Raw genomic sequence first — 13,244 nt, 5'->3', positions numbered from 1 at the left:
AACCAGAAGTGGACCAGAAGTGCTTCCAGTCCACTTCTTTATATGGCTCAGTCTGATTTGTAGCACTGTAGCATTCTGTGTGTTGTCTGACCCTTCATTTTTATAACTCTTTTTAAGGCACTTGAAGCACCAGAAATGTTGCGTCTGTCCATGTCCTGAAAGTATTCTTCTTTATGTGGGCAGCTGTCAAGTACACAGTAAAACTTGCCCAAATATTAGATTCCTCTTTGAAATTTGAATTTACTATGGAATGGAGTACAGCAGATAAACAAGGTTTTCAGAAATCAGTTGTTCTTAGAAAGAGAATTCAGTCCAAGAGATGATTCTTTTTGTTTTTGCTTTTGTTTAGCTTTTGCATACTAAACTGATTGCTAGGGGACTTTTTAAAGGGGAAAAAAACCACTTTCAAGCAGCTTTTATGTTCTTATTTTGTAATGTAAGGTAACTTTTTTTCCAAGGTCACTTTTTCAGATATTGAATAACAATGCAACGTGATTCATTTACCAATTCAGGTTTCCACTTAAGGTCTTGGTAAGATTCTCATTTTCATTTGTGTAATCACTGGCTGGTTTACTTTTGCTTCTCATTTGCTTCAATTTCATTTTGGCCTCTGAAAGAGACAAAAAAAGAAAATTACTCTTTGCTTGTTATTAAATACACGCAAGCCATTCTCGTACACATCATTTTTTACTTTTAAAATGCTGTTTTTACTAGGTTTAAAAACACCTCATTTTTAAAAAAAAACACCTCTTGGGTTACAGGAAACCATTGGTTAATATTAGCTAAAAATAATCATTGTATCCCAAATCATCAAATAAGAATATGCATAAGCTGTTTTTTCAGGATAAATATTATTATGTTAAAGCAAACTAGAATGAATACATAATAATGATTTATGTAAGAAAACCAAAATATAATAAACATGCTTACCAAAAGTTAAAGGAAAACACGTAATTTAATCAGAGTCTTAGTAACATTTGCCAGTTAGTTGGCTAGATCAGAGGTGTCAGACATAAGGCCCATAAGCCAGATCCGGCCCGTGGAGCCGCCTTATCCAGCCTGCCAGACCATCAGTGTGGACGAGCAGAGTAGCCTACCACAAAATGTTGATCAGTGACAGGAGGGTGAGCAAGACCTAATACAGCCCCAGTCACCCTCCAGTCACTTTGCCAGTTGCCACTGCCACGGTCCTATCTCTCCAGCCACCGGCCCCACCTTTTTGTCTTGTGCTGGAGATGGACCTGGAGCCAGAGCTGTCACCACCATATGCACTGATCCAGAGCCAGAACTACTGCCACTGCATGCTCCAGTTCGGACCCAGAGCTGCTGCTACTGTGTGCTCCAGTCCAGAGTGGTGGCAGCTTCCTCGTGCCCTGGTTTAGAGTGGCCCACAAGGAGCCCCATGGTTCAGATCCAGCCCAGGGCAGAACGTGAGTTTGACACCCTTGGGCTAGTATTACTCCAGGGTAATGCTAAGGTGATTGAATCATTGAGAACTGATTACCCCCAGTACTGAGATCCATTACAGCATATAGACAGTGATGATGCTATAGATTACTTTCTCCACCTGGCTTTTCTTTTGCTGGAAGATAGAATAAAACGAGACTCCAGCTGATGCATTCCTTCATAGAAAGTGTGCATGTGGGCAGTGTTAAAAAAACAAAAAACTAGACAATAAAGACTTCTGTAAAGAAAAAATACCCTATCTTTTCAGGAAAGTCCATGCTCAGGAAATGGATAAGTGAACTTGGTATTCCGCTTCTTTCAATGACACAAATGAAGCAGGTGGCACTCAATCTGAGCTATGGTTTAAGATGTTTAAACAAGATGTGTTTTATTTCAGGCCTTTTTATATCAAGGCAGAAATCATCCATCTACAAAAGGGGGAAACCTACAGAGCATGAGAAATGAACCATAATGTATAATTCCTCTAGCCTTCTTGATGTTTGGAATTTACCTTTTCTACAAACATAGCTGATTTCTAACTAGTCACTTCTCCCTGATTCAGGTGGAAGCTGAGTTGATTGATAAGTTGGACAGCTTGGTATCAGAAGGAAAAGGAGATGAGAACTACAGAGAGCTGTTCAGCCTGCTGTAAGAAATGCCAATCTCTGTTCACCCTGTATGTTACAAGATTGTTTTGGCAAGACTATGTGAAAGATTAAAAGAACTGGTGTGTTCTGAAATAGCAGCCATGGTCTTGACTTTCCTATGATGACAGTAAAACAAAGGGCCACTAATCAGAGGGAGGAATTTGAAAAGGCTTACCACGATTTTTTAACACACATGAAACTATAGGAAAAGCTAGTGTGTTGTTTTTTGTGTCTTCCCCTCTCTGAAGTCTAGTGCTATCCTGGATAGACAGCTGGTTAAACCAAATAGCCCACCTGTGGCCTCCACCCTTCTGATATACAGCCAGACACAGTAAAGGAGCCAGTGCTTAGCTTTGTGTGACATCAGTAGGTACAATAAGAGTATTCAGACTGTTCAGAGAACCAGATAAACCATCAAGCAGTTCAAGACAGTTTTGGGACATGTAACATCACCCTCCATTTTTTCCCTTTCCTTATCCCTGTATTTGAATGTCATGCATTAAGTTAACCCCAAATAGCTGAAAACTGCTTCCTTTATAACCAACCAGTATATTTTTCCAGTCCCTTCCAGCTCGATATTAATGCAAAGATAACCAAGATCTGGTCTCCTGCATTGTTACTTCTGGATTTCTGAACAGTCTCTAAATCAGATTTCAGATGTCCTCACTAGATGCTGTGCTAGGTGTGAGGGCACTTATTTTGAATCACTCTGTGCTGTCTCTTGAGTTACCAGTAGATCCTGTTAATTGCTCCAGTGACTTTAGTAACAGAATACTAGCCACATTTGCAGCAAAATCTGAAACTGGCCCTCATTTGCACATAGCTTGAAGTATGTGAACATCTATCTCTGTACACTGCTGGTTCACCAACACCCACATGTGTACATTATAGAATTCACATCTCTCCATCATTCATACATGCAGGTAAATCTTTAATCTGCCCACCCATGAGTTTGTATTTAGAAAATATGCACAAATATTTTAACATGCCGTAGTGGAAGCCACTGAAAGATTGACACCGTGCAACTAAAAATAACAACTGTAGTTTGAACGAAAGTCATGAAATGTCATTACTCCTTGAGGTCTGGGAAGAACAATGCTTCCTTTTCCTTTGGTACAGCTGATGGCATCTCATACTTAATGCAGTTAGTTCACAGCCTGAAAGAAATACTGCTGATTGAATTATGTTAGTGGGTAGTGATTACATGCATTGCAAGGAAAGACATAACTCTGAACTCGGATCTTGAAAACCCTTTAGTTCACCTTTGAAACCACATTCCATTCTCTACAAGACTCAGCAAAAGTTCAAGAAGCTGAGAAAAGTCAACACTGGTGCAGTTGTTTATCACTTATTTTCCCACAGCGTTAATACTATGTCAGATAATTAGTTCCACATAAGACTCTTGGGTCTCAACTGAGATCCATTCTTTACTCTGCTGCTGCAGTGTGCAGGTGAAAGAAAGTAGATATGTCCCGCCATTTGGAAGTTCTTCCAATAAAGAAGTGTTCACTTAAAGTGCACCAGCATTGGAGTTGGTGGCAGCCCTCTCCTCTGCTATCAAATGGCTAGTGAGCTGATCTGAAGGGAATAAGCTACAGAGATTAGCCTTTATCTCTTATTTTTTTAAAGAATTCTCTGACTAAGATTCTGATGCTACACTTCAACACTAAACCTTGAGCTGTAGTTAATTTTACAAGGCCTGCTTCAGACCACCATACATATATGCTACCCTCACTTCTTACTTTGCAGAGCAGTAACAGGATGTTTTTACTTATTCATTTTTAGATTAAACAAATTGTGATGCCAGATGTTGATGAGATTGCTCATTAGGTACCCGCATTTATTAGAGTGTTATTGAGATGAAATGTATTACATGAAGTTAGATTCTTTCCAAAGTGCAGCTTTCCATTTCTGCAAGCAGCATTTTGATATGCTTACAAAAGCTTGGGGCCCAACTCTTGCCATATACCGTGTTCTCTTCCCAGTGTCTGAAGTGGGGATGTGAGGGGATAATTTGCCTTTTGCTGCTAGTTTCATAATGTCCTTGTCTTTGCCTCATGCTGCATGGAATAGAACACAGCTTTTTGGGCCCTATCCCAGGTAAGACTGCGATTGTGTGAGTTTTCTGTAAAGAAGAGAAAATTGCCCTAGGGTGTCTTCAGGCTCCATATCATTTCTATGGAAGTCTCATGTGTTCTCTTTCCAAACAGCCTGCTGGAGAAGATTGAACAAGAAACATGGCGGGAGACTGGCATTTCTTTTGTTACATCAGTCACGCGCCTCATGGAGCGTCTTCTTGACTATAGGTAACTGATAACAACAGTACCATGCTCTGACTAAATGTAGCCTAATACTCTGCAAGAAGAAATCACTACAGAATTAGTAATATGCCAAATGCTTTTATATTATTCTTTTATTCTTTTTTAAACTTCCAGTTCTGTGTGGTGTGGAGTAATGTGAAGGCAAGCATTATGCACTGTTTTCAGGTCCTGAACTAAGATAGTGAATATTTGCTTTGGGTCATAAATTGAAAGTATGATGTTCTTGCTTATTTTATGTTCAATCCTGATAAAAGCTAGCAATGAATATAAAGGTGTGTGTTCAATTCAGATTGTGACAGTGTGGCTGAAACACCCTCCCGTGAGAACCCAGAGAAAACAAAGGAGACAAACTTACCAAGGGACGCCAGGGAAACCATGGTGAGCCAGGGCAGGAAAGACGTCACGCCCTGACCAATTAAAGAAACCAGCTGGGGCCACTGCAGATCAAAGGCTGTCATGGCAAACCCAGCTGCCGGGGTTTGAGTCTTGAATAGGGAAGGCAGCATGGTCAATGACAAGAGAAAAAACCACGCTGAAAAATGGAAGAGAAGATAGCTGGGTCAGGCAGGCAGCAAATGAGAGTCTGCCATGATGGACCCAACTGGACAGAAAGGAAATTTAAAGGGACGCCAAGGGAACGTTTGGGGTTGGGATGAGAGAGATGGAGATGAGGCGAGAAGAAAGAAGATGGGAGAGATTGCAGAAAGAGAGAACGAAACCCAGGGCTTAGAGGAAAGTTCCAGTCCCCCAACTTACCTAGTGAGAGCCAGTGAAGAGTCTGCTCAGACGGTGAGAGCCAGCATAGAAGTTGAGGAAACTGCTCTGTCAGTGAGTCCATTTCCCCAGGGGTGAAGGTAACCACTCTGGGAACCTGGAGGAGAATGAAGACACAATTGAGATTTTACCCCAGGAGGGGGTGAGTCCATCCCAACCCTGCAGGTAAAGGTGGAATTAGAATTAAGAAGTAGCTGTCTTGGGACCCATGCAGGGAAGAACGGGGCAGGCAGCCAAACTAAGAGGAGGACTCCAGTGAAGTGGTCCATAAGACTGAAACCAGCTTATCAACATCAGAGGCGAGTAACAACACACCCAGAACATCTGGTATGATTAGGGCAGGGTATGGGGATGGTGGAGCCCTATGAAGACAAGTCGACTTCTTGAGCCTATAACCAACCCTTTTGTCTCCCAAGAGTGTTTTGACACTTCTCTCTCAAACTTCAAAGATGTGGCAGGAGATTTTCCAAAGGATGAAATGCTACCATCTCAGCAGGGAGACAGCTCGGCTCCAGGCGGCATGCCATTGACCTCCTACACAGATGTTTCAATTTCTGTGGTTGGCAATGGAATTGAAAGACTGTAGAACTTACTGCAAATTGATTAATTCACTTGATTCTTGAAAAGAATGCCCCATGCTTAACTTAGGAATGTTCTTAAATACTTTGCTTAATCAGGGCCTGTCTTCGTTGTGTCCTGTATGCCTAGTTCCTAGCATATAAGGTAGATATTGCATCAAGCTGAAAAAAAATCTAACACAGCACTTACTAATCTTAGTTTCACTTAGTAAAAAAATTCTAACATTCTGATTGTAAAGAAACCCTTAAAAGTGCAAATTGAATATAAACAGAAGCAAAGTTGTTTTTCTGCACCTGCAGGTAACTTGGAACTATAACAAACTGCCCAGTTCATCTCAGTACCGCTGGAGCCAAAGGACAGTAGTTTATGTAATAGTTGGTCATATCACTACTGATCACGTCAACAGAATACCTGTGTAAAGTGCTTATTCCAAAGTCCCAAATTCTTTCCTATGCTGCCTCATGTGCCAGAAACTGCAGTTGTTTCCTACAAATCTGTAAAAACCTGCAGTTTCCTCTGGTGGTGTTTGTTGCTGAAGCAGCAAAACAAGAACTGGATATGCTTTCAAAAGGGAAAATATAGGGATTTGAATTTACTGTCAGAAAGGTCAACCCATGATCTGCTGCACATATGTAGTGTCTGTTTTCGTTGAATGCAGTAACTGACACAAAATGTTTAATTCCAGTGAAGCTGCAGCAGAGCTCCCAGTTTATCACACCAACATGCAGCTGAAGGATGGGCCCACACCAGAATATACAGGGCTATGGCTAGAGTTTCTTCAGCTTGACATTTGTCAGGAGCACAAATGAATCTAAGTCAGAGGTGTAACTGGCCTGAGAAGTGCTCCCTTCTCATTGCCCCACATCTAGAGGGAGACAGCCCCCCCCCCCGCTCTGTTCTGGTGCACCTCCCATTAGGCAGTGCCTGGGACTTGTCCCCCATTTGCCCATCCATTCTTACACTACGTGTCAGATACCTGGTTAAGTAGCGCCCTTCCCCTCCCCCTTCCCCCCCCCAAGTCTTTTGCTCCTCCAGCCACTCTCAGTTTCAGGGAAGAAGCGGTTACCTCCTTCTTCTTTTTTTTCTGACCGGCCAATTGTTTTCTCCTTCTATAGAGGAATATATATATCTGTACACATATTTTCTGTTTATATCCCCATAGGACCTCAGCCTGCCGGCTGACGTCAAGGATGAGTCCCAACCAGAGGTCCGCACACCCATGTCCTCTCTTGCCATGACTTGATGTTTATGGGAGTAGAATTCAGTACCTGGGCATGTAGTTCCAGTTAGTCATTGTTCTCTGTCCTATGTTCTGGAGGGCTCCACCATCCCCTACACCCTCGCCTGGTGCACCAGGTCTACCATAATTTGATCATTTGTGCTTGCACCCCTTTTAGGGTCTTTACAGTACCTTTCCTCTGGAGTGCCCCTCTATTAGGGCCTTTACAGTATTTTATCCAGCCGTGCTCCTCAGGCTGCCGGCGGGATCATCCTCTGTTCCTGGTGCTGCCACTTCACCAATCCTTTATCTAAGTCTTCTCTGGGGAGCTCCCTCTCTGCAGGAGCCTCCTGCTGGCTTTCCAGGTTGCTCTCAGGCTTTCCCACAGCAGTGTTTGGGCTGGTTCCACTCCTTCCAGTCCTGCGCGCTCTCTCCCTAACAGCTCCAGGTTCCTCTTTATACTGAAGTTTGAATTCCTGGGCCCTCCCCTCCAGAAACACCTGGGTAAGGAGGATTTCTGCCAAGCCTTTAGGGGCTGTGTGGCTGGAGCAGCTGATTCTATCTTTAATATGTGCTCCTTGGCTCCGTGTGGCCCTCTCTCTCTTTCACATACTGCTCTAAGCAAGGGTCCTCTTGCAAGTCACACACAGTATGTCTAAAAGTAGAATGGAGGACATCGCTAAATGCTTCTGACAGCTCAAGTTGTCTAGCCACCAATTAGTTGACACGGTGGGCCCCAACAAACTGTTGTGTCACTGGTTTTAAAAGTTTTTGTCTCTTCTTTGCACATTCAGAGTTTTTCATGCCTCCAGTAGGTCTTTAGTGCAAGTGATTATAGGTTACAGTGATTTGATGCTTGTTCAGGTTCCTCTTTAAAATGAGAATAGCAATCTAGTTCAGTTCCTAGCATATGGATATGCACAAGCAGCACCATAATCAAAACTGGCCATCTCCACAGAAAACAAAGCTTGAAGGGACCCTGAAGAATGACTGTCCATTTCCCCTCATCTCCTCTTTGTAGATCCTTCCAGGTTAGGACTGAAGCATGTTGTAGTGGCACTGCTACTACCGATACTGCACTGGGTGTATGGACAAATAGAAATCTCAGTCTCTAGGACTGTCAATTCCATGCCTGTTGAAAGCAAGAAATTAACTTCATAAATAAAATTAATTTGAGGGCTAGTAACTTAATTAGGCCTAGAATATATTAACAGTTTTCCAAGAGGTGTTTTTTGATATACATGTCATCATTAACTGTTGTTTTGGCATCAAGGAGGGAATTGTGATGATAAAACAGCTTCATCTTTAGTTCAAAGGTACCCTTTAACAATCTGATTGTCTCAACTGTGTTCTACTTTTAAGGGACTGCATGAAAGGAGATGAAACAGAGAACAAGAAGATTGGCTGCACTGTTAACCTGATGGTAAGAGTACTTTATTTTTCTCTTTTTCTTGACCTCTACCTCATGGTTCCACATACATTGTTTTGAGTCTGAAGTGAAAAAGGTTAGAGGAGTTGCTATGCAGAGATGATAGTATGTCAGCATCCCAGAACTGAAAATGTAGAAGTCTTTTTCGTTGTGAATTTACAGTAGTGTATATTTAAGTGATTCCACAGAGACAGGAGGTGAGAGAGCACAGAATATTGAGCAAACTGGCTCTTAGCAAAGGATATTTTTACAAGCAGAGGCATTTATTTTCCCTTCATTCTGTGCTGGACATGCATCCCTCGCTTATACCTCCTTATCTCTGTATGTAGAGCTGGCTGAAATTATATACCAAGGATGGTGAGGGAAAGAATAACAAACACACATTTAAGGGTTTTCACTTCCTTCAACACATGCTTCCTTGCTCTTATATTTATAGAGAGAGTGTGAGCCCAGTTCTTCTCAACTTTACACTGATGCCAAATTCCATGTACCCCCACTGATGTTAGTGGAATTACTTCTTGTTTTCACAAGATTAAATGAAGATTTGGAGCTATTCTCTCATATCATCAATGCATTCTTTCTATGATATACACATAGCTTCTGGAACTAGGAGGTGAAGTGTCTTAGGGTTATCTTTTTAATGCTAACTTTCATGTTCTTTTACAGAACTTTTACAAATCTGAAATTAACAAGGAAGAGATGTATATTCGCTACATTCACAAGCTGTGTGACATGCACCTACAAGCTGAGAACTACACAGGTAGATAAGTTTGTTCTATGCAGGATTTATTATTGGAATCCAGGCCGGAGGAGTGGAGTCTCCCAGCATTTGTTTGTAATATCCATTGAATACTTTTCTAGGAAATATTTTGAAGTTTACTTACTGCAGTTGGCAGAGTAACAAGCTTTGCAGGAAAATGGCATGGGCATACAGAAGCACACTCATATTCCATAACCCACTTCATAATGGTTTACATTAACCTTCTCTGAAATGAGAGCTGATCCAGAAAGCATAGTTTTTTGTTGTTTTTTTTTTTAAGGAGAAATTTAAAATAATTAGATGTCCAGCTAAGTTATCATGGTAGTTCTAAAGCATCCATCCCTCAAGGGTAAATTGTAGGATCTAATTCATAATTGTCCAGATTCCCTGTTTCTACCTGCCTTGAATCGCAGGCCTCAGTATTAGCATTTACACATGCCAGTACTTCATTGTGAGTATACAAGAGCACAGTAAACAGGAGGCTGGGATCCAGACCAAATGAACATCTGTTTCTCAGTGCACAGTGACTGAGTGCCAAAAGAACATAGCTTTTCATTGTTTCCTTTTTCAGCCTTTTGCCTAACAGTTCTCACACTTTCCTGAAAGACGAATAAAATTAAAGGGTAGATCCTGATATCTTCTAGAACTATTTTCCCCTCTTCTCTTTAGATAAAGCACCTTTAAAGCTGTTTTAACAGGCTTTGAGGGGTTTTCTTAAAAAGAAAGAGTGCCCAAGTAGTGTATGGCAAGCAATGCCTTTCACGTGGAGCTGCAGCCTTTGGACAGTTCCTGTTTGCTGGAAGAGCCCAACTAGTAAACTGCTCAGGTGAAAGAAAGAGCAGTGCTGATGTCTGCAGCCACATTTTCATGCCACCTTCTCTCAAACCTGCCTCAGGTAGCTTCAGCCGCATCTATATATGCATTCCATTTAAAAGTATTTTAAGGGAACTTTAGTTTTTCCTAGAGATTCCATAATTAAGATTACTTGTGCATCTCTTCTTCTCTGTGTGCATATTGTTATATCATTTTAATTATATACCATTTTCTCTCCAGCTAAAATGATAAATCAGTGCAATTTTTACATACACTTAGAAGCATGTTTAGTATCTTCTGCTGTTCTCCACTTTTTTGCATACACCAGACAGAGTCCACAAAGCTACTTATAAAAACTATACTATAAAAGTTGGAAGAAAATAACTATGTGCTGCAGTGAAATGATAAGTTATAAAAACATCTGAGTAGACTTCTGATTCATACCCCAGAATTTAAGTACTACCTCATCTAGTTACAAAAATAAATCTTTTATTTTAACAAATGCCTTTATAATACAATGTATAATTGCAGGAAGACTCTCCAGAGCATGAATTATAATGTTTTAATTCACTCTGTTGCCTAGAGGTCACATAGCTTTTGGTTTCATGTAAGGCAATAGGTGTGTATTAATTCCCCATCATTCAAGCCCTCTTGTTTCATATCACTAATCAACTTGCTCTGATGGCTTCTAAGAAAGAGTCTGGTTTGTAACTAATGCAAGCAAGTGAAGAAGTTGATCTCCAGACAATAACTCAAGGAGGAAGAATGCTGAAGGGACTTTGTGGATGATGCTTCTGTGCTAATGTTCAGGATTGACAGAAGCCACAAGCATTGTTAATCATGTAACCTATCCAGGAGGTTTGTATAAGAGCTGGAGAAAAGTTTAAGGGCACACAAGGAAATGAATTATTAAATCAGCAGAAGCCTGATATGTTGGTATGTTTATACCTCAGTAGTAAGATACAAATCTATTTCAAATGTGCATATATCTTCATAACTTGATGATCTAGGAGTCAGAAAAATACTGCAGATGTGATAACGTGAACAACAGCAAAGAATCTCTTCCCTTCAGTCATCAAATGATCAGAGAAATGTAATGAATAGCAAAATTAGACAGCAGTTGCAAAAACCCATCCATACTCCCAGCTTAGCTGATAGGAGGGAATCCATAACCATTTTCCCCTGTGTACCCAAGACATGTTATCCCTGTTATGCAGAAGCATTTCATTTTTGATCCACTAACCAAGTGGCTTTCATCTCTCTGATTTGGCAGAGAGGAGTACCTGGTTTTCCTCCACTGTATTCATTACTAAGTTATTCTATATATACATTTTTCATCATAATTTGCTTAACACATCAAGTGCAAATCAAGCCTATCAGTTTTATTTATTTGTAGTAATTTACTCAGCGTTTCTTGATGATCTTCCAACAGAAGCTGCATTTACATTGCTTCTGTACTGTGAGCTGCTTCAGTGGGAAGACAGACCTCTGCGAGAGTTCCTGCACTACCCATCTCAGTCAGAGTGGCAGCGTAAGGAAGGACTGTGCCGGAAAATTATCCATTACTTCAACAAAGGGAAGGTATGCCAGTCACCACGCTTTTCCAGAAGCTTCCTTCCCTGTCCCTGACTTACTGATGGCCTCTTTGCCAATCACTTCTGTCAAGTAGTATGGGTATTAAAGGATTTTATGTGACCAGTTTTCTTTCAGCATTGTAACCTAGGCAGAAGGGAAAGAGTAGCTGAACAAAGGGATGAAGGAGGCTATGCATAAAACTCACTAGTAGTTTAGGAAGCCTGCAGGAAAGAGGCCAACAAATTTTTGTGTCTTCAAAACAGCTCCTGAATCAGCTGGAGTGATTGAGAACCTTGTGAAGGCCAGTTCCTCTGCATCTAAAAATGCCTTTTTAATTTTGTAAAAGACTCTAAAAATTGCTATTTACATGTTATGATTCATTTAAAGATTTGGCTGGTTCTGGGCTACAAGAATGACTGTGAATCTCAGTGGAATATAAGAGATTCAAGGGCACACACCTACTCCCAAGCCCTCCTGGACTGGTGGCACATGGCAGTGTGCAGTGGAGGGAGCCCCCTTCCCCAAGTCCCATGGCTCCCCACCTCAACTGGGCAGTTTGTCCCAGCCCCAATCCCTCCCTCACTGTGGGGGTGTTTTTCTGTGCCCCCCTCCACATCTCTTCCCTCCCCACTCCGCCTACCATAACACTTACCAGTGGGAGGCAGCTCTGTCCAGCATCCTCAAGGACTTCTGCTTCTGTAGTCTGTGGCCGAATCTCTGAATCAGTGCCGAATCTTCGTATCTGAATTGGCCAAATGGAATCGGGCCAATGATTCAAATCACCAAATCAAATCACTGACCCTCCAAATCGGCCTAATACAAATTGAATACTTGCCACTTTGCACAGGCCTAATTCCTAGGTCTTAGAACCTTATAGAGAGACTAATGGAATTCTTTGAGTGTTTAAGGTTTTGTTCTTTAACCAGTAAGTAACAACATGTCACAGCTGATGCAGGACCTATACTTTGGCAAAGACATATACCCTAGATCTCTTAAAAAGGAAAAAGCTGTCTTCTGTTTGTTTGGGGAAGGGGCATGCCATGTTTACAAAGAATATGTTAATTTAACAAGGATGTGCATAGTGTTCAGAATCTTGTTTGTATTTAGTAATATTGATTAATTCCCCTCTGTACAGCTTTACCTATTTTCAGGATTTAATAGACTATATCTCAAACATGCATCAAATGATTAACTTCAGCTCCTTTCTGAAGCTACCTAATTAAGCAACAAGAGTTCTGAGAACATAAAAAGAAGTTTAAAATGATGTCAAAATGGGATATTTGATATTTGGTTAAAGATCAGTATGCTAGATGTACTGTAAATTGTATGAGACAACATATCAACATCACTGCTGGTTCTTTTATTATTACTATGCTCCTAGTTTTCTTCCATGTGGATATATTCAGGCTTGTTTATGGATGTATGTCATCTTTATCTTAAACAGCAAGGGCAAAATTCTGCTTTGCCTGCTTATGTATCTAAGTCCCAGCCACATTTTATTCTGTTTATGCATATGTCATTCAAGATTTCACCCTGCATATAGTGCATAAATTCTATGTAAAGCTGTAAAGCAGCAGGGGGAGGAGAGCAGAGGACTGCCTTCCCACAATTTAGGCCATTAGCCAGGTTGCAGCCCCCAACAGCCTGAAGGGTTATGAAATTCCATTTCTGTAGACCTGTT

The 13,244-nt window shown here is 41.1% G+C and overlaps 1 protein-coding gene across 10 annotated transcripts in view; it reads left to right on the top strand.

The window, feature by feature from the left end:
• The window catches only part of DOCK3 (dedicator of cytokinesis 3), a 632,225-nt gene that overhangs the window by 556,839 nt on the left and 62,142 nt on the right, over positions 1-13,244 (top strand). For all 10 annotated transcript variants that reach the window (XM_090021446.1, XM_090021452.1, XM_090021451.1 and 7 more), the window contains exons 33-38: positions 2,009-2,094; positions 4,167-4,193; positions 4,304-4,399; positions 8,349-8,409; positions 9,082-9,175; positions 11,421-11,569. In XM_090021446.1, the coding sequence (XP_089877572.1) occupies positions 2,009-2,094; positions 4,167-4,193; positions 4,304-4,399; positions 8,349-8,409; positions 9,082-9,175; positions 11,421-11,569 (513 nt within the window). The remainder of the gene's footprint in view (positions 1-2,008; positions 2,095-4,166; positions 4,194-4,303; positions 4,400-8,348; positions 8,410-9,081; positions 9,176-11,420; positions 11,570-13,244) is intronic.

Source organism: Crocodylus siamensis, chromosome 11, assembly GCF_052110815.1.
Source record: "Crocodylus siamensis isolate JL-2025a chromosome 11, ASM5211081v1, whole genome shotgun sequence".
In the NCBI taxonomy this organism is placed as follows: Eukaryota; Metazoa; Chordata; order Crocodylia; family Crocodylidae; genus Crocodylus; species Crocodylus siamensis.
The sequence above is the reverse complement of the archived record's forward strand: the minus strand, read 5'-3'. Positions and strand labels throughout refer to the sequence as shown.